Genomic DNA, 25483 nt, shown 5'->3' with positions numbered 1-25483 from the left:
ACAATTATTTTGAATTGTCAGGCATTTCACAGATCTCCATTTCTTTGGGGGTCAGCTCCTGGGAATTTTCTGTGTTCCTTTGCTGCTGTCATGTTTCCTTGATTTTCCATGTTATTTATTTTCATATGTTGGTGTCTTCACTCAGCTGTTGTAAGCAACAGCAGAGACTATAGGGGTCCTCAAGACTGTGGTTGTTCATAGTGACAGTGAGGGCTGCTGGGGTCCTTTTGTTCTTTTTTACATCCACAGAGGGAAATCAAAACCAAGAGGATCCTTGTTGGTAAAAAATGTGCTTTGGCCTGTAGAATAATCTGATGCAGGTAAAATGCTTTTGTCTACACTTATCTATGTGGCCATTCTTGGTTTTTGAGCTCCATTTAGTTGCTAGGTCTTCTTCATTGTACTCTGAAGCTTTCCCAGAGCTACTTTCATCCATTAGTGGTTGTCAGGTCATTGTTTTTGTGGGTGAACCAGGGCTGGTCCTCCTATACTGCCTTCTTGCTTATGTGCTCAGCTTTTGCTTTGTGTTCTGTGAAATACCCCATGTACTTCCAAACAAGTACTTTACTTTTCCTTTGTTTTTTAGTCTTATTTTAGCCACATTTCCTTTTTTATTGTTTGCAACCAAAGTACTTTAAGTTATGCAAATATTTACTACGGTGTCACTTATAGTGTCGTCACTCAGTAGAAAAATGTGTAATAAAATCTTGCAATAATGATGATGATAATCAAAATAGAATACTGGTTATCACTTACATAGTACTTACTATAGGCATGGCATTTTTCTAAGTGATTATATATTTATTTATGTTATCTTCACAATAACCTCTCATAACCCTATGAGATATATACTTTTGCTATCTAAATTAAAAAATATATATTTATTTTTACAGAGAGAAAGAGCACATGCATGAGTTGGGGAGGAGCAGAGAGAGAATCCCAAGCAGACTCCGTGCTGTCAGCACAGAGTCTGATGTGGGGCTTGATCTCACAAACCTTGAGATCATGACCTGGGCCAAAATCGAGTCAGATGCCTAACCAACTGATCCACCTCAGTGCCCCTATCTAAATTCCTTATAATATAGAAATTGATGTATTGAATGTAAAAGTAGTTTGTCCATAGTCACACACCTAATAAGTGGCAGAGCTGGAATTTGAAACTAAGCAGTCTGTCTCCAAAGGACTGCTATTAACTGTATAAAAGAATTCTGGAAGAATCCTTCCTATTGATCGGATAAGGAAATGTTGAAAGTTAGGTAATCCTGAAAGTAAATTACAACAGGACGATTTAAAAATGATACATAGAGACCCCTGGGTAGCTCAGTTGGCTGAACATCTGACTTTTTTTTTTTAATGTTTATTTATTTTTGAGAGAAAGAGAGCATGGGAGCAGGAAAGGAGCAGAGAGAGAGGGAGACACAGAATCCGAAGCAGGCTCTAGGCTCTGAGCTGTCAGCACAGAGCCTGATGCGGGGCCCAAACCCATGAACCGTGAGATCATGACCTGAGCCAAAGTCGGCCACTCAACCTACTGAGTCACCCAGGCACCCCATGAGCATCTGACTCTTGATTTCAGCCAGGTCATGATCCCAGGGTCATGGGATCAAGCCCCATGTCAAGCCTGCTTAAGATTCTCTTTCTTTCTCTGCCCCTCCCCACCATCTAGATGTATGTCCACTTTCTCTCAAAAAAAAAAAAAAAGAAAAGAAAAATTAAAATTTTAAAAATGATACATATAAATAATACTTTTTTTTTTTTACTTTAAAACACCGAAATGTTCATTTATTTTCCAGTCTTTTGACGTGGGCATATTTTTGGGAATAGTCCAAGAGCTTGGAATTCCATACCTTTTTCCTTGTATAAACCACAATCATCATGTATCACCTATACAAAGTAAAAATGTAAACCTCTTAATCTTTATCAAGTCTTTCCAATGTATTCAACTTTCCTTTTGTAACAGAAATAATTCTTTGTGTACACCATACCATCTCATTTCCTCTGTGTCCTCTCCTTAGGCACCAGGAAGACTACATTTCTAGTCTCTCTTACAGGTTGGGAGCAATATGACTGAATCTGCTCAATCAAATTTAAGAAGTGTTTTAAACCACTTCCAGGTGTAGTCAGAAACCTATCCCATATTCTAAACCTCTTCTTTTCCTGCTGAAGCAATTTTGGAGGAGGGTTTAGAAAAAATGGAGGAGGGCTGCTCAACTCACTGCACTATGAAGTGACTGAGAAATAACCTTGAATTATATTAATCCACTAAGATTTCAGAATCTCTTACAGAAGCTTGTATTAATTACTCTGAAACCATTTTCCTACAAATAGTTATAATGGCGTTAACATTGCATTTGTTTAATTAAATTATACAGGTACTATAAAGAATAAACTGGCATGAATAGTTTTGGGAAAAGACAAAACTTTTGATTAGCATAAAGTAAAACCAGTAATGAACAAGTATATGAGAGAATAGCTTATTAGCCACCAGCCTTCAGCGTTGCCATGGACAGCAGTCAGTAGGCTTTAAAAGCAAATGCAGAGAATTGATTAAACTGGCAAATCAGTTGGATAGAGTTCTGTTAAGCAAACTGTTATTGTGTACTCTAGAAATGTGAACCAGTACTAATTCCAAGAATAGTTACATGACTTTCCTAGTATAAATTTGAGTTAGCTTTTATTTAGGTGTACATGGTGCAATTCAATAGATGTTTTTGAGTAAATATAAGAAACTAGAGTAAGTGCTTTGGGAGACACAAGAATATATGAGTTACTCTACAATTTTTAGAGAAAAAAATGAAGGATAAGTAAATAGGAGATCTTGTTCTAACCCTTGAAAAACCTATAATGCGATACAAGAGGAGGAAAGCAACTCACCCAATGCAAAATGCAAGACTTGTCCTAAAAGAAGGAGAAAGAAAGTGCCCTTAGACAATAGAGGAGATGGAGATTAACTGCACCTGGAGATGAGAGGGGGCTTCATTGAGTGAGTAGAATTTGAGACGTCTTAGGTTGGACTCCCACCTACCCAATTGAGAGTAGGCACTACAACAAGGATTGAGGGCAAGTAGTTCATTTGAGTGGTTCAGCAGGGAAATGGGTGACAACGGATGGAAGAAAAGAGCTAATAAAGGTGTCATTACCAAGCTAGTAGAGCTTCTGCAGTAGTTCTGAGACTCCAACTTGGAAAGCTCTGGGAAACACTTTAAAACACACACAACAGAATGATTCCTACCAAGGGGTAAAAGGAGCTGGGAATATAAACCTCCTGTTCCTCAGTCATTAGTTAAGAGCTGCTCCTGGAGGTATATTCCTTTCTAGGCACTTGTGAGTCACAGAAATATAATTTCTATCTTCAACTGAAGAAAAGAGCAGAAATTTAGCACTAAAGCAAATTCAAGTAATCTTTTGAAAATCTGCAAATATGCAAGTGAATTTCCATTTACTAAGGGTCTCTACTTGCCAAATACACACAATATAATGACTTAAAATAGGCAACTTCTGAGATGTCAGATCCCAAATATTGTCATCTCACTGTAAGTCATTTAAAGGTTCTAGGGCACAATGTTTTCTTTTTTTTTTAAAAATTTTTTTCAACGTTTTTTATTTATTTTTGGGACAGAGAGAGACAGAGCATGAACGGGGGAGGGGCAGAGAGAGAGGGAGACACAGAATCGGAAACAGGCTCCAGGCTCCGAGCCATCAGCCCAGAGCCTGACGCGGGGCTCGAACTCACGGACCGCGAGATCGTGATCTGGCTGAAGTCGGACGCTTAACCGACTGCGCCACCCAGGCGCCCCATAGGGCACAATGTTTTCATAAGCAAAGCACTTTAGTCTGTCTTCTGTTAAATATTTTTCATAATAGGAAAGAAGGAATTTAACACCTGGCAGACATATCTCATCTATTCCAATGATTCCTGAGCTTTCTAGTGTTTATATGTGAACACTCTACAAAATGTCTGGGGAAAAGAAATTAACAGCAATATGAATTATAAACACGTGACTATGATCTAAAAGAGTCGCAGAACTACCCCAAACTAAACAGTAACTTGTAATTCTACTTTTATTACTTAATAACTTTTAATACTACTTTTATTACTTAATGCTTTACATTCATTGATAACCTAATCAGTTGCAGCTACTGGAAAGTGACTATTTGAATCATGCAAACAACATTCTATTATGCAATTTTATCTTTGTTTCTTAAACATCATTTACTATATTTTTTAGCCTTCAAATTCAGAACCAATATAAAAGGTACAGCTCATTGTCCAAAGAAAGGTCTTATCTGAATAAACCAGCAAATAAACTTTAAGTTATTGCTACCTCTGAGTTCCTAGGTGCTCAAAATGATAACATTTTGCTGAGTACTAGTCACTTTCACTATGTAAGTTCACCCACACATAAAGGTAACAGCCAAATTACAAAGCATTAGACAGCATAAACACCAAAACATTTTTTATTTCCTATTATGACTCGACTGCTTCCCAGTTTGGAGTATTCTTGAGGGGCTATAGAAGAGGTTAGGAGTAGTGAATGCATAAAGGACTAGAATCAGAACAGAAATCTTTCCTGACACCAAATTACTACAACACATACTGAATGAATAAATGTGTAAATATTCATGGCATTGATATTCCAACTTAAACTAAGATTTTGGTTATTTCCATATTTGGCCTATAATGAGTACTTTGAGTTTAAAACTCAACTCTGTCATTTACTACTCTTGATCCTGAATCATCTACTCTTTAGACTTCCTCACATTCAAAGCAGAATTAAGTTCATTTACTTCATGGGGCTACCGTGAGAAGAACATGAGATAATATGTATAGAAAATTTTGTATAATATCTGACATAAATATCTCCCTTTTGTCCCTCTGTTCCTGCACTGATTCTATGAGTTTGTTATAGACTAGAAGTTCCTTTAGGGACAGGGGCAGGTCTTGCTTATTTTCTGAGGAGGCTAACACTTAGAGTTTTGCACAGGGTAGGTAGGCATTTACTAAGAAAATAAGTGAACATTTGAAGTTAATTTGCTTAAACTGTAGCCCTAAATGAAAAATAAAGACACATGCAATTTTTTGAGCATGAAAAAGACGTGGGAAAAAATTTCAGAAGTTTATGTAATCTATCAATTTATGTGACTTTTACTCTACAGGAACAAGACTGAACTTTGTAATCAAACTTGTCATACCACATTATTGATAAGTGAGTACTTCCCTCAAACTAATCACTATGAAAGGTTATTCTAATATTTTTCTTTTGCTTAAAAACATGTTTTTAGCTGTTTTGAGAGTTTGCTTATGAGTCACACAGGAAAATCAGCATAATTATTTGATAGCCATATTTCAATTTTAAACACAAAAATTAATATTTAATCATAACTCCCCAACTTAGTGACCTGCTGTGGTTCAAAAGGACTACTGATTATTTCCCGTTATCAAATGAAGCATTAAAGTACAAAGATTTCCCTGGGGCGCCTGGGTGGCGCAGTCGGTTGAGCGTCCGACTTCAGCCAGGTCACGATCTCACGGTCCGTGAGTTCGAGCCCCGCGTCAGGCTCTGGGCTGATGGCTCGGAGCCTGGAGCCTGTTTCCGATTCTGTATCTCCCTCTCTCTCTGCCCCTCCCCCGTTCATGCTCTGTCTCTCTCTGTCGCAAAAATAAATAAAAAACGTTGAAAAAAAAAATTTTAAGTACAAAGATTTCCCAGTCCAATGATGACAATGCCCAATACAACGCATGAATGACATATGTTCTGAAGTCAATTTCAAAAGAAATTCCCCAAGGTATAATGAGCAATAGTGACACTGCCTAATAAAGACAGTCTCAGAAGATGTTTATGTGGAATACAGTGATACTCATCCAGAACCTCTAGATGGATATTTAACAACATATTAATCACATTATTTTGTGTATTATATATGAGGCCCATTAGCCCTATTAAACACATACAAATGTAATTTATTCACAAAGCATGCAAATAATATGTATATACTAGGCAGACCAGGCTCGCCTCCTTCCCAACTACATCAGTATCTGCCATCCTCTTGGGTAAATTCAGGGCCAATAAGAACAAACCATCAGTGTGTTTATTCATCATCTTTAACCATCTCCTTTCCAATGACTTTCTCTTCTCCACTTCAGTCACTCATTCTCATGAATACAACCTAAATCTTGTCGCCACTCCAGACTGCTCCACCTCTAAAATTACTGATATAAACATCTATTCTCTGTTCACAGCTTACCACTCTTCTAGCCTGCTTGCTCCCATCTCAAATATTCTCTGGCCTAACTAAGGTCACAAGTACCTCCTGTTGTGTTATCCTTTCATATCCTAACTCACCTGTCAGCTCTTCTCACCACTTTCACTATCATTACCCTGGCCCAAGCCACCAGCATTTCTTAATCAGGCTATTGTGATAAACTCCCAATGGGTCTCTCTTCTTCTGTTTATTCCTTTCAATAGTCTGTTCTCTGCCTAGTAGTTCCAGTAATCCTTTTAATATATAAGTCATGTCAGGGCACTCTTTTGTTCACCACTGTCTAATAAAATACTGTCAGGGTAAAAGTCAAAGTCCTTACCATGACCTTTAAGAGCATCCATGATCTGGTCTCCTGATGCCTCTTTGACCTCATTTCTTTAACTTTCTCCCTAGCTCAGTGTCATTCAACCATACTAGCCTTATCAATTCTGCTTTAACAGACAAAATAGGTATACTCCCACCTCAAGGCTCTGTACTCCTCTTCTTCCTGTATGGAAAGCTGTTCTCTCAAGTGTCTTCATGGCTTGCTCCTTCCTGCAAGTTTCTGTTCAAATGTCCCAATGTCAATGAAGCATTTTGACCGCCCTATTTAAATGAGCAAATGCCATTCCTCTACTTTACCAGTATTAGTTCTCCCTCTCCTTCCTTTTGTTCCACAGAATCTATCACCATCTGACATACTAATTTCTTATTTATTTCCTTATTTATTGTATTTTCATTAGAATATGAGCTTCATAAAGGCAGAGACTTGTCTATTGCTTACTATTGCCTAGAATAATGCTTTGCACATAGCAGGCACTCAGTAATTATTTAGATTTAATAAATTCAGCTTAGATTACATGGTGCATTACCTAAACCATATTTAAGCCACCAAATTTTGTGTATGTAAATATGTGGGTGATTAAGATAAGTCTTGAATATGAGGGAAAAACTCTTAAGTCTTGAATTTAGATCCTCCTATGAAGACAGACTACAGAATTACTCTGAAGCTAAACATATTAAACTACAGCTGTTAGAGGTCTACTTGAACGATAAGTTTCTCCTAACCTAGTTATTTAGAAATGCAGATTTGATCTTCCAGTTTGGCAAAATAAAGGCATTTCTATTATGCTCCTTCCTTGAAACCTACCAAAACCAAAAACAGTGAAAAAGAGAAAAGAAAGTTGCACCTTAAGTAAAGAAAGAAATGGCCATAACTATAAAGAACCAACTGTGAACATGACTTGCCAAATTCAGCAAAATGTGGATGAAAATGCCAAGAGCCAACATATATATTCTGAGACCTCCAACAGACAACAGTTTTCTCCAAATGTCACAGTCCTAAGAGGTCTATCCAAAATTCCTTTGATTGAAGTAGCTAGATTGGACATGCCCATACCATTGCAGAATCTGGAAAAACCTTATAGGGACCTTAGTTCACTCCCAGAATGAGAGAGAGAGAGAAAGAGAGAGAGAGAGAAAGAAAGAGAGAGAGAGAGAGAGAGAGAGAGAGAGAGAGAGAGAGAGAGAGAGAGAGGAGTTGAAGAACTGTCCTATAGATAAACCTTTTTCCTCATTTTGCCTTGGCTCTGGAGAGGCTTGTCTACAAGTGTGGTTGATGGATGTGTTGTACAAGCCATGATCAATTTTGTGGCACTGACCAGAGTCAGTTGAGTAGAAATAGATATTAAGCTACTCCCCTGAGAGCTTATTACAAACAGGCTGCGCTGAAGAATGACACCAACTTCCTGCTTGCACCAAAGAGATAAAGGAAAAATCTAAAGTGCAACTTAAAATAAGTCCATCTTGTTCTTAAAACCTCTCATTATTCTCCCATTCCTGTGAGTGTTAACTCCACAGTTAAACTGCATACTAGTTCACTCGACTGTGTAGCGCTTGTGCTACTTCCTATGGCCTGGCCAGAAACCTGCTCACCATTACACAAAGAATACATGACTTAAAGCATATCCTTCTGCCTGGAAGATTCTCTGCTTGCTTCCCTGTTCACGTCCTCTTCCCAGCAACTAATGGAAATCCCATTTTTCACAGAGCCACTTCAAAACTCTACTCTTCCATAAACTACTACTTTTAAAAAATAATTCATTTTCAGGGCACCTGGCTGGCTCAGACAGTGGAGCATCTGACTCTGGGTTTTGGCTCAAGTCTTGATCTCACTGTTTATGAATGCAAGCCCCACACTGGGTTCTATGCTGATGGTACAGAGCCTGCTTGGGATATTCTCTCTCTCTCTCTCTCTCTCTCTCTCTCTCTCTCTCTCTCAAAAATAAACACTAAAAAAATTCATTTTCAAAAAACATACCTGACTACACATATTAAATACCAAAATCACTTTTCTGTCCATTGAAGGGACAATCATATTCAATTCTTGCTTTTCCAGATATAAGAGGATACTTAATATTATCATAATTAAACAAAAAAAAAAACCCTAAAATAGTGAATAGCAAGAAATGTCTAGAGGCAGTAATTCTTTTGTCATGAGTAACACATCTGATTGTCAACTTTATTTTTTTTGCTTTTGACTCTGTTTTCCTTCCATTATCAAGCTTGATTCTCTTTAGGGTAAAGAGAAGTAAGGAAATATAAAGGTGATGTAAATCTAACAATTTATTTTCAAGCTAAAAGTTATTGAAAACGTGCTATTTTTATTTCATTTAATCCTAAGAAAAACCAGTCAAAATTAGTGACTGTTGTCCTATTTTATAGATGAAGAAACTAAGGTTGAAGGAAAGACTGAATAATTTGCCCAAAGTCACACAAACTGGAAATTCTAACCCATTCTGTCTTATTCTAGACTGGAGTTTTTAACTCTGTGCCCTCAGCTTATTGATAAATCTATCTACTGAAGTATCCTTGACTGGATCATTTCAAAGTAAGCCAAGGTCTTCAGCAATTACACTCTTTAAACTATAGTATCACTTGACCCCTCCCCTTCAACTTAATACTTTGCGTTTCTATCCTATTTAACTGGTTTTGAAAATACTTTCCTAAGCATTAATGGTTGGAATCTCACAATAGAATCTATAGATTTTTTTATGTCATTTAAGATGGCAGAGATACTATAAATTACCCAGTCATATTGCTGAGCAGCCAGGTTATAAATACACACCCTCTTATTCTAATATCAGAGTGCTCTTTCCAGAACCGTTAAAAACTTTTAAAAGTATCTAGATTACCTTTTCTCAAGATATGACAGTCATGAAGTACTCAGTGAACTATCATGTTTTCAATTTTATTCAATTATTTTGAGAATAACTTAATATTACTTTCATATTATGTACAAATTGTGACCAGGGACATTATTTTCAGTAAAATGAATAGAGTCCATCTACTGAATGCAAGGAATTTTCAATGCCAGGCATTAAGCTCAATAGCTTGAAAACATGAGACCTGAAATGACATTGTTTCTACAATCACGTCAAAGACTTCTTAGTATATCAAATGTATGGGAAGGAGTGGTGGGAAGGAAGTGTGAATAAGCAGGGTGGGCTCAAATCATGAAAACTCCTGTTTGTTTTGCTAAGACTTAGATTTTATACTATAGGGATGGGTAAAGAAAACCCACTGAAGAATTCTGATACGGGATTGACCATGTTTGTATTTGCATGATAAAAAAGTAGCTCAGGCAGAAGAGGGAAGATGGGGTCACAGGACAGACTAGACTCAGGGAAAACAAGAAGACTGTTTTAACAGTCTCCCAAGGATCACTCAGACTGCAAATCTGGCTGATTATTAAAATTGCCAACGAAGCCTTTTAGAATGCAGGTTTTGAGGCCCCAGTATGAGTTTCTGACTCTAGGTTTGGGTAGCCAGGTGACTGTGATAATGAGCCAAGTATAGAATACCCTTGCCTGGATGAGAGGCTATGAGGAAGTAGTAGTGAGCAGGGAGATACTGAAGAATTAACAGGTTTTAGTGATTGCTGGACATCAACCTGGAGCAGTTGTGTGGGTGGACGAAACCATTCATTAAGACAAGTGGAGCATTAGATCTTCAAGGACAAGAAAAGATGATCAGACAATCCACAGGACATGCAAGTTACCACTAGGCCCTAGTGACCACTAGGCAGTTAGATATTTATGTATGGTTTGCCAAGCACAGCTGTGCATTAAAGACCGAAGGATGACCTTAGGAAATAATAATGTTTAATTCTGACTGAGAATGAAGAGTCCTCAAAGGAGACTGAAGAAAGGTCAGGGAAAGAAGAAGCAGACAAGAACCATTTAATATTCACTCAAATATTTAAAAGAGAAAATATGATTTGGGGACAGTGTGACAGCTTGAAATTCCAAGTAAAGGCATCTTAATGACATATTGTGAGCAAAAGAGTGGGAGACAGATCAATGACAGCAAAAGGTTTATTTACTTAAGGCAGGAATATAGTATGATCAGGCTTTTATAAATTTTAGTTTTTTATTTTAGGGAGAGAGCACATGAGCAGGGGAGGGGGCAGAGGAAGAGAGAAAGAGAATCGTAAGTAGGCTCCATGGTCAGTGCAGAGCCTAACCGCACAACCCTGGGATCACAATGGGAGCTGAAATCAAGAGTCAGAAGCTCAATCAATGGAGCCACCCATGCACCCCTGATCAGGCTTGCTTTTTAGCCACACAACTCTATCACTGGTAGGAAGGAGATGGGAGGGGAGTGAGCCTGGAAGCAGGACAACAGTTTGAAACTGGGTGCCTCTGATAAGGTCCTATCTAAAGCAATTGTAATGGGTAGACAAGAGACACCCATTCCAAGAGACAGAAGATAGTATCCGAGTCCCTACGGGACTGGTAAAGACTAGAGGAGTTAAGGATAAACTAAGGATTCTAGTCTGGCAGGCTGGAGGCTGGGAAACTAGGGTTGGAGGGGATAAAACACATAGTTTTGGGTGTGAGGCACCAGCATGGCATTTTCTAGATAGTGGGAAATACAGCTTTACTGCTGTTCTGACAGGACAGGCTTGAGTGATGGTTTCAAGGTCATCAGCAGTATGGTACCTAGAGTAAAAGACAGTTATTCAGGAGAATATGTACTTAATGAGCGTAAATGAGTCACAGTGGTGATTGTCAGGAGGGTCAGAATGTAGTACTCAGAATCAGACAGAATACTGCAGATACTGCCAGACCTACACCAAGAGCAGTGAGACCTACATTCTTTGTTCTGCATACTATTGGTCCATTCAGTGAACGAATCTTTGGTATTTTGGAACAATTACATCACACTGATATTTTGTACTGTGCTGAAGAATTAACTAACATCTGTGGATGATTTTCAAATTTAACGATTATTAACTTTAGTCTCCTCTGGGCTATATTTGTACAAATCATTTTACAAACCTAAGTACAGCACTTTCCAATTATAGCGATTGTATCAGGTATGATGCGTTTGGTGCAAGAAACAGAATGCTCTGCTAAAAGTAGTTTATATTTTAAGGACCTTTATTTCCCTCATGTAACTCAAAGTCCAGAGGTAGGCATGTTTGGGGCTGGTTCAGCACATCAGCAAGGATGAGGAATCTAGCCTCTTTCCTCCTTGGGCTGCTCACTTCAGTGTGCCAGTGATACATTCATCAAGGGCAAAGATGATGGCAACAGCTCCAAGCATCATACTTTCAGATGATAACATCTGAAAGCAGGATGAAAGAGATGGGCATCTTACTCAAAGGCCTGCTACCTTCTGTTCTTTGTAATTAAAAATTAAAAAAATAATTTACATTAATTAAAATGGATAAACCTTAAGTGTACAGTTGAATGAGTTTTGACAAATGCTTACACCCATATAACCCACATCCCTAATGAGATACAGAAAATTTTCATCACCCCTGGAGAGTACCCTTGGGCATTTTCCTAGTCAATCGCAACCACCAGGGCTACTATACCCAGAGGAAAACCACAGCTCTGGTCTCTCCATTCTTTTTTTCTTTATTTATTTTTGAGAGAGAGAAAGTACAAGTGAGGAAGAAGCAGAGAGAGAGGGAAAGAGAAAGAATATCAAGCAGGCTTTCACACTGTCAGCATAGAGCCTGATGAGGGGCTCTACTCATGAACCGGGAGATCATGACCTGAGCTGAAGTCAACCCTGACCTAAAGTCGGACCCTTACCCAACTGAGCCATCCAGGTGCTCCTTCAATCATTCTTTTTAATCAAGGATGACAATCTTTCCCAGAGGCCTTCTGCCCCCAACACACTTTGCCTTACATCTCCCTGGCCAGAACTGTCTCAATCTTCCTTTAAGTCATAACTAATTTAAATCTTAAAGCTAAAGAGGATGGTAGTAAAAACCATTGTGACTCATTCACGGATCCCTTGGAACTGTGGGAGAGGCCCATGTGACCTGAGCACATTGCTGCAGGCCCAAATAAAATGCTCATTTGTTTGAAGCAAGAAAGAAGAGGGAAATGGTACTACACACACACACACACACACACACACACACACACACACGCACGCACACACAGACATGCACACACAGACACGCACGCATCATTCTGTTAGTCTACATACCCAGCCAACCAATATCTGAACTATTTTTCCAGCTTTATTTTACTTGCAAATGTGCTAAGTATGTATTCATTTAAGTCAATGATTAAAATGCTGAAAATAACACAAACAAATGTAGAGACCTGCCCTAAGTTAACACCAGTCCAAATTCAAAGTCCTTCATCCTGGTCCCATTGCAACCAAACTTACATTTGTCTTGGCCCCAAATCTCCCTAAAGCCCACAAGGATATTGTGAACTTCATTCAATCTTTTATGACTCTGTTCCCCACAATGGGGTACACAGAGGTATGTCGGTGGATACATTTAGTACTTCTTCCCCTTAAAAGCCCATTTCTATACCTTAGTAGTTTCCATGAGCCTAAGCTTATTCTCAGCTCACTTTATGTGTCTGTCATTCATGCATACTTATTACTACTTTTGTGCCGGTCTCTTCTTCTACCTATCCTTCTAAAAGCTGAGCTCATGAGAATGACCAGAATAAGAACTTGTTTCTTTTAGTTACCTTCCAGTTTTCCAATTGTTTAGCACGTTGATGATTTCATTGTCAGCCTCCCATTTCCTTTCTAATCCAGTATGCTTTTGGTTTGTATCTAATATGTCCCTGATTTTAGGAATTAAAAAACTGCTTCCTAAACAATGTCCAAGTTTAGATAACTGATTATAGCTAGCATGTTCTTTATTTTTATGGACCCTAAAATGGCACTGGCATATTCCATTAAAATAATTTCTGCAACTTACATTTCGTCCTTACTGGCTGTAACTAGATTCAGAACATCATATTCCCTTGTAGCATAAGCTACCATCTGAGATGAGACTATCAGCAAGATCAGTATAGAATGCACCAACTATTTTGCTTTAGCAGAGTGATGCTTCCACGGTATAGAAATGCAGTTTTTGGGGCGCCTGGGTGGCGCAGTCGGTTAAGCGTCCGACTTCAGCCAGGTCACGATCTCGCGCTCCGTGAGTTCGAGCCCCGCGTCAGGCTCTGGGCTGATGGCTCGGAGCCTGGAGCCTGTTTCCGATTCTGTGTCTCCCTCTCTCTCTGCCCCTCCCCCGTTCGTGCTCTGTCTCTCTCTCTGTCCCAAAAATAAATAAAAAATGTTGAAAAAAAAAATTAAAAAAAAAAAAAAAGAAATGCAGTTTTCAAACATGATCTTTATCTGCCTCTAGGCCAGATCTGAAACTTGCATTAGGGGAGTAGCAGTCATATTCTTTATCTACCTAAGATACCTGTATTTGACTCCCACAGTACTACCAGTTTGTGTGTCTTATTATCTTGTACTCTCATACTAAGTTCTCCACTAGACTTAAATCTAGTAGCTCAATGAGTTCTAGAAAGGGATTCCTTCTATATATTTAAACAGGTGTTGTTTTACTTACACAGCATATAACCTCTTCTTGGCATATTCCAGTGAATGTATATATATCAGCAAGTTTGTCTTGCCTAGGAGATCATATTTTTCTATTATATTTTAGGCTTATCTGATTATCTTACAAGCTCTAGTTAAAAAGTACAAGTGCTAAAAAGTGTTAATCAGAGATACAGCTGTAGCAAAGTCAATCACTTTTTAATACTTTAAAAAGAGACCTTTGCAAAGTACTCTAGGAGACAGAGGAAGAAATTTAGGATGTATTTTTTTTCTATTTAAAAGAGAATTTATTTTAATTTTTTGGTAGCAAGACAGTGTATTTCTTTCCGTATTTTCTCTGGTGAATCACGGACATATTTTCTCAGCTACTGTGTTGCCTCCAACTTACATTATTATTGTATCTCATCATTTTATCTATGTATTATTGTTCCCTTCTTTCAAAGTTTAAAGTTCTCTTTATCAGTTTGGCAAGATTCCAGATAGAGGCATTCCTCTCAGATGTACTATAGTCCTTACAAGGAGTCTGGATAAGAAAACCTAGTTTTTGGTTTTCTTTTGCTTTTTTGGTAGAGTGCTACTTGATACTCATTACCTTTTATTTCTTCTTCAAAGTCATGTTCTCAACTGGAAGAAGGGATGAAAATACCTCTTCAATGACCAAAACAAGTGTCTTGGGTTTTATCAGTCATTGCCATGTAAATCAACAAGTATAATGCAGTCTGTAAAGGTGATAAGTCTCAGGAAATCTCCTAAGGGAACCTCCCATATCCATTCCATCATGATTTGCCTCAATATAAGTAAGAAAGAAATATGATCCCTCCCCTGGAGGATTTGGTTTGGTTTATTGTCGGACTTTCTTTAGAGACCTACTTACATTTCCCTAATGTGCAAAGGATAGGTTATAAATTATCGGCCAATGTATAAAAAGATGGAGATAGTATTGTTAAGGATTCCTTTACAGCTTATAAAAATACTTTCCTTTACTGATGATAGTTGCCAGGGGATACATATGTGGGACTTAAAATCTGAAGGTGAACTTGAAAGTGTGCCAGACACAAGGGAAATAAAAAGACAGTAACATTATCTTCAGGAATTTGCCATCTACTCAGTAAGCTAGCACTCCTAACACAGCTATAAGCACATATCTCTGCTGTAACACCAGGCTTCCATAAAAATCAACCAGAGCACTGGGCCTACATAAGTGATTTTGAGATGATTTTACAGCGGCAGGGAAACATGAATTCACAATTATTCTCCAATCTTAGAAGAATATAGATCAGTTAAATACTTGACACAGAGATTATTTTCATAAACAAAATTCAATAAACACAGGAATAATAATCTAAGTTATACCCATGACATTTTTATGACAAAGAATGATCTATATAAAATGTCTTCCATTCAAAATATAAGCAATACTGAAGATTATATACCAAAGTTACTTACTTTTACTATGATAATCCTAGCCATGTTTTCACATCTCTGGTTATCATTTCCCGTATACTCTACTTCAAACAAGGTATCATAATTTTCTAGTAATTTAGCCATTATCTTGTTGCAGATGTCTTGTTCTTTGATGCCTTCAAGCCCAGGTGGCACACTAGAAATAAGGAGAAAAAATGAGAGGACTTACTTTGTAAAAACAAAAATGCCAGTACAGTTGACTCAGGCATATATTTTAACATCTCCTGTATGATTGATCACCCTTCTTAGAAGGACACATGGGATTTTCAACAAGCTATATGGTGACATGTATGATGTTGATGGGACAACTGGCAAATTCCCAAGATCTGCATCAGTAGCTTGTGCTGGCTGAATAAGAAAAGTACATGTTGTTTAGGAAGAAGGTACAGGTTAACATAGGTGCCATAATTCTTTGTATATATTAGAAATTGCTACACATAAGGTAACATTTATATATAACAAATATATAATATTCACATATAACATTTATACATAATGATATATTTGTATAAATAGATCATTTATAAAATGATAAAGAAATGTTATCAGAAAAAAATATTTTATCATGACAGAAATTGCTACAGAAATAATAGCAACACAAAAAGATTGCTTAGATAACGCACAAAAGTACATAAAAATACGAATACTTCTGGAAAAAATACTGATACTATTGAAGCTGAGTGTTGGGTATATGGAAAATGTGTTATACTACATACTATTCCCTCTTCTTTTGGGTATGTTTAAAAATTTCCATAATTAAAAAAATGTGAAAAAGATCTTCTGAATGCAGAAGACAGAATAAAGTAGCAAGACAAGGTACAGATTATGAATATCTCTTTAGTAACAGGGACAAATGACAGGGTTAGTAGTTAGAATCGATAAGAAAGTAAACTGAAAAAAATAAAAGACAAAGGACAGGAGTTGAAAAACTCATAGAAGAAAACCGGACATCAATAATCTTATGCAAAGATACTTAATCTCATTTAATAACCAGTGAAATGGGGGCGCCTGGGTGGCGCAGTCGGTTAAGCGTCCGACTTCAGCCAGGTCACGATCTCGCGGTCCGTGAGTTCGAGCCCCGCGTCAGGCTCTGGGCTGATGGCTCGGAGCCTGGAGCCTGTTTCCGATTCTGTGTCTCCCTCTCTCTCTGCCCCTCCCCCGTTCATGCTCTGTCTCTCTCTGTCCCAGAAATAAATAAAAAAACGTTGAAAAAGAAAATTAAAAAAAAAAAAAATAACCAGTGAAATGCATTTAAAAAGCAACACTGAGACATCAATACCCATGTATATTAGTTTTCAGTGGCTTCTGTTACGAATTATCATACAATGTTGCTTAAAACGACAGAAATTTATTCTTTCATAGTTCTGGAGGCCAGCAGACTGCAATCAGTATCATTGGGCAGAAAGTAAACTACCAACAGTGACACACTAGCTGGTAGTATTCCTTGCCTGTGATTTCAATCTTCAATCAAGGTCAGCATCTTAAAATTCTCTCTGTTTCATCTTCATATGGCCTTCTCTGTGTGTTGAGTCCAGAAACAAACCCACACTTTTATGGTCAATTAATCTATGATAAAGGAGCCAAGAATATAAATGGGGAAAGGATAGTTTCCTTTAATAAATGATATTGGGAAAACTGAACAGACATATGCAAAACAATGAAACTTGACCACTACCTCATACCATGCACAAAATCAACTTAAAATGGATTAAAGATCTGAATGTAAGATTTGAAACCATAAAACTCTTATAATTTATATTTTGTAAACTATAAACATGTGCTGCTTTTCATTAAAAATGATGGATGATCCAGAGAGCAGAACCAAAACCAAAACCAAAACAAAACTAAAAAACAATAGGGTGAGGTTGAAAACCATGGAGAAATATTTCCAGGACTTGAAACCTAGTCAAGAGATTCCCAGCATTAGATTAGATCCTGATATTAGAACTGCCATTGAGTCAAGCAGAAAGTAAAAGAAAAAAAAAAATTAAACTACATAAAAACAAATGAAAACAAAAACACAATTGTTCAAAAGCTTTGGGATACAGCAAAAGTGGTTCTAAGAGGGAAGTTTATAGAAATACAGGCCTACTTCAACAAGTAAAAAAAATCTCAAACAGCCTAACATACCCATACATGCTAGAAAAAGAACAAACAAAACCTAAAACCAGAAGGAAAAAAAAATAATAAAGATTATAGGAGAAATAAGTGATATAGAAACTAAAAAAAGAATAGATCAATAAAACCAGGAGTTGGTTCTTTGAAAAAAAAAAACATTAAAATTGATAAACCTCTAGCCAGACTTATCAAGAATAAAAGAGAAAGGACCCAAATAAATAAAAGCACAAATGAGAGAGGCTAAACAACCAACGCTCCAGAAAGGCAAAGGATTATAAGAGAATATTATGAAAACCTATATGTCAACAAATTGGACAACCTAAAAGAAATGGGTAAATTCCTAGAAACATATAATCTCCCAAAAATGAAGAAGAAAAGAAAATTTGAACAGACCTATTATTACCAGAAAAGACATTAAATCAGTAATCAAAAAACTCCCAACAAACAAAAGTCCAGGACCAGATGGCCTTACAGGCAAAATCTTCCAAATATTTGTAGAGTTAATACCTATTCTTCTTAAACTATTACAAAGAATAGAAAAGGAAGGTAAACTTCCAAATTCATTCTATGAGGCCAGTATAACCCTGATACTCAGGCCAGACAAATATACCACACACAAAAAAAAGAGTACAGGCCAATATCCCTCATGAACATAAAAGCAAAAATCCTCAACAAAATACTAGCAAAAAGAACCCAACAACAATTAAAAAAAATCATTCACCACAATATAGTGGGATTATTTCTGGGTTGCAAGGGTTATTGAATATTCTCAAATCTATCAATGTGATACATCACATCAATAAGAGGATAAGAACCATATGATCATTTCAGTAGATGCAACATAAAAGCACTTGACAAAGTACAGTATTCATTCATGATAAAAAAAAAAAAAACCCAGCAAAGTAGATTTAGAGGGAACATACCTCAAAATGATAAAGGCCATATATGAAAAACCCATGACACTTCTGAGTGGGGTATCAGCCTGGCTCAGTCAGTAGAGAGTATGACTCTTGATTTCAGGGTCTTGGGTTGAGAGAGAAAGAGAGAAAAAGAGAGAGAGAGAGAGACAGAGACAGAGACAGACAGACAGACAGACAGACTTCTGAAAAACCCAGAGCAAATATCATCTTCAATGTGGAAAAAGTGAGAGCCTTTCCCCTAAGGTCAGGAAAAAGATCAGGATGTCCAATTTCACTACTTTTATTTTACATAATACTAGAAGTCCTAGTCACAGCAATCAGACAACAAAAAGAAATAAAAGGCATCCAAACTGGTAAAAAAGAAGTAAGACTTTCACTGTTTGGAGATGACATGATACTATATAGAGAAAACCTGAAAGACTCCAGCTCAAAAACTGCTAGAACTGAAACACAAACTGTACGTTCTCAGGATACAATATCAATGCACAGAAATCTGCCCCACTTCTGTACACCACCTATAATGAAGCAGCAGAAAGAGAAATTAGGAAAACAATCCCAATTACAAGTGCACCCAAAATAATAAGATACCTCGGAATAAACCTAACCAGAAAGGTGAAAGAACTGTACTCCAGAAACTGATAAAACACTGATGAAAGAAATTGAAGATGACACCAAGAAATGGAAAGATGTTCCATGCTCATGGATTGGAAGAACAAATATTGTTAAAATGCCTATAATACCCAAAGCAATCTACATTTTAAATACAATCTCTATCAAAATATCAATAGCATTTTTCACAGAACTACAACAAAGGATCAAAAATTTGTATGGAACCACAAAAGACCCCAAATAGCCAAAGCAATCTTGAAAAAGAAAAGCAAAGCTGGAGGCATCACAATTCCAGACTTCAAGGTACATTGCAAGTTCTATTACAAAGCTACAGTAATCAAAATAGTATGGTACTAGCACAAAAAATACACACATAGATCAACGGACCAGAACAGAAAACCTAGAAATGAACCCCTGACTAAATGGTTAATCTTCAACAAAGCAATAAAGAACATCCAATGGGAAAAAGATGGACTCTTCAACAAATGGTGTTGGGAGAACTGGAGAAGAACATGCAAAAGAAATGAAACTGGACCACTGTCTTAAATCATGCACCAAAAAATCCTCAAAGTGGATTGAAGACCTAAATGTGAGACCTGAAACCATAAAAATCCTAGAAGAGAGCACAGGGTAATTTCTCTGACACTGGCTACAGGAATTTTTTTCTAGATAGGTCTCCCAAGACAAGGGAAACAAAAGCAAAAATAAACTATTGGGACTCATCAAATTAAAAGCTTCTGCACAGCAAAGGAAATAACTAAGAAAACTAAAAGGCAACCTATGGAATGGGATAAGATACTTGCAAATGACATATCATTTGATAAGGGATTAGTATCCAAAATATTTAAAGAACTTATATAACTCAACACCCCAAAACCAAATATCCAGTTAAAAAATGGGCAGATGACATGAACAGATATTTCTCCAGAAAAGACATACAGATGGCCAAAGACACATGGAAAGATGCTAATCATCCCTTTTCATCAAGGAAATGCAAATCAGAACTACAGTGAGATATCACTTCACACCTGTGAAAATGGCTAAAATCAAAAACACAAGAAACAACAAGTGTTGGTGAGGATGTGGAGAAAAAGGAACCCTCTTGCACTGTTAGTGGGAATGCAAACTGGTACAGTCACTCTGGAAAACTGTACAGAGGTTCCATGTAAAGTGAAAAATAGAAGTATCCACGATCCAGCAATCACAGACCATCAAAATATATGAAGAAAAAATGAACGGAATATAAGGGAGAAATACACAGTTCTACAATAGTTCACTAGTTCAATACCCCAGTCACAACAATGGGTAGAAGGGACAGATAGAAGATAAGAAACAGAGGACTTAAAAAACAAACCAGCTACATCTAGCAGATGTATACAGAATATTTTACCTGACAACAACCAGAATAATCACTTTTCTCAAGTGTATATAAGACATTTTCCCGGATATACCATATATTAGGCCATAAATTAAATCTCAATACATTTATTCTTTTTCCATTTTTTATTTTTATTTATTTTTTCAATATATGAAGTTCACTGTCTAATTGGTTTCCATTCAACACCCAGTGCTCATCCCAAAAGGTGCCCTCCTCAATACCCATCACCCACCCTCCCCGTCCTCCCACCCGCCATCAACCCTCAGTTTGTTCTCAGTTTTTAAGTCTCTTATGCTTTGGCTCTCTTCCACTCTAACCTTTTTTTTTTTTTTCTTCCCCTCCCCCATGGGTTTCTGTTAAGTTTCTCAGGATCCACATAAGAGTGAAACCATATGGTATCTGTCTTTCTCTGTATGACTTATTTCACTGAGCATAACACTCTCCACTTCGATCCATGTTGCTACAAAGGGCCATATTTCATTCTTTCTCATTGCCACGTAGTACTCCATTATGTTTATAAACCACAATTTCTTTATCCATTCATCAGTTGATGGACATTTAGACTCTTTCCATAATTTGGCTATTGTTGAGAGTGCTGCTATAAAACATTGGTGTACAAATGCCCCTATGCATCAGTACTCCTGTATCCCTTGGGTAAATTCCTAGCAGTGCTATTGCTGGGTCATAGGGTAGGTCTATTTTTAATTTTTTGAGGAACCTCCACACTGTTTTCCAGAGTGGCTGCACCAATTTGCATTCCCACCAACAGTTCAAGAGGGTTCCCATTTCTCCACATCCTCTCCAGCATCTATAGTCTCCTGATTTGTTCATTTCAGCCACTCTGACTGGCGTGAGGTGATATCTGAGTGTGGTTTTGATTTGTATTTCCCTGATGAGGAGCGACATTGAGCATCTTTTCATGTGCCTGTTGGCCATCCAGGTGTCTTCTTTAGAGAAGTGTCTATTCATGTTTTCTGCCCATTTCTTCACTGGGTTATTTGTTTTTTTAATGTGGAATTTGGTGAGCTCTTTATAGATTTTGGATACTAGCCCTTTCTGATATGTCATTTGCAAATATCTTTTCCCATTCCGTTGGTTGCCTTTTAGTTTTGTTGGTTGTTTCCTTTGCTGTGCAGAAGATTTTTATCTTCAAAAGGTCCCAGTAGTTCATTTTTGCTTTTAATTGCCTTGCCTTTGGGGATGTGTCATGTAAGAAATTGCTACGGCTGAGGTCAGAGAGGTCTTTTCCTGCTTTCTCCTCTAGGGTTTTGATGGTTTCCTGTCTCACATTCACGTCCTTTATCCATTTTGAGTTTATTTTTGTGAATGGTGTGAGAAAGTGGTCTAGTTTCAATCTTCTGCATGTTGCTGTCCCGTTCTCCAAGCACCATTTGTTAAAGAGACTGTCTTTTTTCCATTGGATATTCTTTCCTGCTTTGTCAAAGATGAGTTGGCCATATGTTTGTGGGTCTAGTTCTGGGGTTTCTATTCTATTCCATTGGTCTATGTGTCTGTTTTTGTGCCAATACCATGCTGTCTTGATGATTACAGCTTTGTAGTAGAGGCTAAAGTCTGGGATTGTGATGCCTCCTGCTTTAGTCTTCTTCTTCAAAATTACTTTGGCTATTCGGGGCCTTTTGTGGTTCCATATGAATTTTAGGATTGCTTGTTCTAGCTTCGAGAAGAATGCTGGTGCAATTTTGATTGGGATTGCATTGAATGTGTAGATAGCTTTGGGTAGTATTGACATTGTGACAATTTATTCTTCCAATCCCTGAACACGGAATGTTTTTCCATTTCTTTATATCTTCTTCAATTTCCTTCATAAGCTTTCTATAGTTTTCAGCATACAGATTTTTCACATCTTTGGTTAGGTTTATTCCTAGGTATTTTATGCTTCTTGGTGCAATTGTGAATGGGATCAGTGTCTTTATTTGTCTTTCTGTTCCTTCATTATTAGTGTATAAGAATGCAACTGATTTCTGTACATTGATTTTGTATCCTACAACTTTGCTAAATTCATGTATCAGTTCTAGCAGACTTTTGGTGGAGTCTATCGGGGTTTCCATGTATAATATTATGATATCTGCAGAAAGTGAAAGCTTAACTTCATCTTTGCCAATTTTGATGCCTTTGATTTCCTTTTGTTGTCTGATTGCTGATGCTAGAACTCCCAACACTATGTTAAACAACAGCGGTGAGAGTGGGCATCCCTGTCATGTTCCTGACCTCAGTGGGAAAGCTCTCAGTTTTTTCCCATTGAGGATGATGTTAGCTGTGGGCTTTTCATAAATGGCTTTTATGATCTTTAAGCATGTTCCTTCTATCCCGACTTTCTCGAGGGTTTTTATTAAGAAAGGGTGCTGAATTTTGTCAAAGGCCTTTTCTGCATTGATTGACAGGATCATATGGTACTTTTCTTTTATTAATGTGATGTACCACGTTGATTGATTTGCGAATGTTGAACCAGCCCTGCATCCCAGGAATGAATCCCACTTGATCATGGTGAATACTTCTTTTTATATGCTGTTGAATTCGATTTGCTAGTATCTTATTGAGAATTTTTGCATCCATATTCATCAGGGATATTGGCCTGTAGTTCTCTTTTTTACTGGGTCTCTGTCTGGTTTAGGAATCAAAGTAATACTGGCTTCATGGAATGAGTCTGGAAGTTTTCCTTCCCTTTCTATTTTTTGGAATAGCTTGAGAAGGATAGGTATTATCTCTGCTTTAAACGTCTGGTAGAACTTCCCTGGGAAGCCATCTGGTCCTGGACTCTTATTTTTTGGGAGATTTTTGATAACCGATTCAATTTCTTCGCTGGTTATGGGTCTGTTCAAGCTTTCTATTTCCTCCTGATTGAGTTTTGGAAGAGTGTGGGTGTTTAGGAATTTGTCCATTTCTTCCAGGTTGTCCAATTTGTTGGCATATAATTTTTCATAGTATTCCCTGATAATTGCTTGTATTTCTGAGGGATTGGTTGTAATAATTCCATTTTCATTCATGATTTTATCTATTTGGGTCATCTCCCTTTTCTTTTTGAGAAGCCTGGCTAGAGGTTTATCAATCTTGTTTATTTTTTTCAAAAAACAAACTCTTGGTTTCGTTGATCTGCTCTACGGTTTTTTTAGATTCTATACTGTTTATTTCTGCTCTGATATTTATTATTTCTCTTCTTCTGCTGGGTTTGGGGTGTCTTTGCTGTTCTGCTTCTATTTCCTTTAGGTGTGCTGTTAGATTTTGTATTTGGGATTTTTCTTGTTTCTGGAGATAGGCCTGGATTGCAATGTATTTTCCTCTCAGGACTGCCTTTGCTGCATCCCAAGCGTTTGGATTGTTGTATTTTCATTTTCATTTGTTTCCATATATTTTTTAATTTCTTCTCTAATTGCCTGGTTGACCCATTCATTGTTTAGTAGGGTGTTCTTTAACCTCCATGCTTTTGGAGGTTTTCCAGACTTTTTCCTGTGGTTGATTTCAAGCTTCATAGCATTGTGGTCTGAAAGTATGCATGGTATGATTTCAATTCTTGTATACTTATGAAGGGCTGTTTTGTGACCCAGTATGTGATCTATCTTGGAGAAGGTTCCATGTGCACTCGAGAAGAAAGTATACTCCATTGCTTTGGGATGCAGAGTTCTACATATATCTGTCAAGTCCATCTGATCCAATGTATCATTCAGGGCCCTTGTTTCTTTATTGACCATGTGTCTAGATGATCTATCTGTTTCTGTAAGTGGAGTGTTAAAGTCTCCTGCAATGACCACATTCTTATCAATAAGGTTGCTTATGTTTGTGAGTAATTGTTTTATATATTTGGGGGCTCCCGTATTCGGTGCATAGACATTTATAATTGTTAGCTCTTCCTGATGGATAGACCCTGCGATTATTATATAATGCCCTTCTTCATCTCTTGTTACAGCCTTTTATTTAAAGTCTAGTTTGTCTGATGTAAGTATGGCTACTCCAGCTTTCTTTTGACTTCCAGTGGCATGAAAAATAGTTCTCCATCCCCTCACTCTCAATCTGAAGGTATCCTTAGGTCTAAAATGAGTCTCTTGTAGACAGCAAATAGATGGGTCTTGTTTTTTTATCCATTCTGATACCCTATGTCTTTTGGTTGGCACATTTAGTCCATTTACATTCAGTGTTATTATAGAAAGATAAGAGTTTTGAGTCATTGTGATGTCCGTAGGTTTCATGCTTGTAGCGATGTCTCTGGTACTTTGTCTCACAGGATCCCCCTTAGGATCTCTTGTAGGGCTGGTTTAGTGGTGACAAATTCCTTCAGTTTTGTTTGTTTGGGAAGACCTTTATCTCTCCTTCTATTCTAAATGACAGACTTGCTGGATAAAGGATTCTTGGCTGCATATTTTTTTCTGTTCATTACATTGAAGATCTCCTGCCATTCCTTTCTGGCCTGCCAAGTTTCAGTAGAGAGATCGGTCACGAGTCTTATAGGTCTCCCTTTATATGTTAGAGCACGTTTATCTCTAGCTGCTTTCAGAATTTTCTCTTTATCCTTGTATTTTGCCAGTTTCACTATGATATGTCATGCAGAAGATCGATTCAAGTTACGTCTGAAGGGAGTTCTCTGTGCCTCTTGGATTTCAATGCCTTTTTCCTTCCCCAGATCTGAGAAGTTCTCAGCTATTATTTCTTCAAGTACACCTTCAGCACCTTTCCCTCTCTCTTCCTCCTCTGGAATACCAATTATGCGTAGATTATTTCTCTTTAGTGCATCACTTAGTTCTCTAATTTTCCCCTCATACTCCTGGATTTTTTTATCTCTCTTTTTCTCATCTTCTTCTTTTTCCATAATTTTATCTTCTAGTTCACCTATTCTCTCCTCTGCCTCTAGTCCGAGCTGTAG

The 25483-nt window shown here is 37.4% G+C and overlaps 1 protein-coding gene across 7 annotated transcripts in view; it reads right to left on the bottom strand.

Moving 5' to 3' along the window:
* Positions 1–25483, bottom strand: part of FAM13A (family with sequence similarity 13 member A) — a 374625-nt gene that overhangs the window by 205681 nt on the left and 143461 nt on the right. For all 7 annotated transcript variants that reach the window (XM_058721927.1, XM_058721926.1, XM_058721925.1 and 4 more), the window contains exon 5: positions 15568–15721. In XM_058721927.1, the coding sequence (XP_058577910.1) occupies positions 15568–15721 (154 nt within the window). The remainder of the gene's footprint in view (positions 1–15567; positions 15722–25483) is intronic.

This window comes from Neofelis nebulosa, chromosome 3, assembly GCF_028018385.1.
Source record: "Neofelis nebulosa isolate mNeoNeb1 chromosome 3, mNeoNeb1.pri, whole genome shotgun sequence".
Classification (NCBI taxonomy): Eukaryota; Metazoa; Chordata; class Mammalia; order Carnivora; family Felidae; genus Neofelis; species Neofelis nebulosa.
The sequence above is the reverse complement of the archived record's forward strand: the minus strand, read 5'-3'. Positions and strand labels throughout refer to the sequence as shown.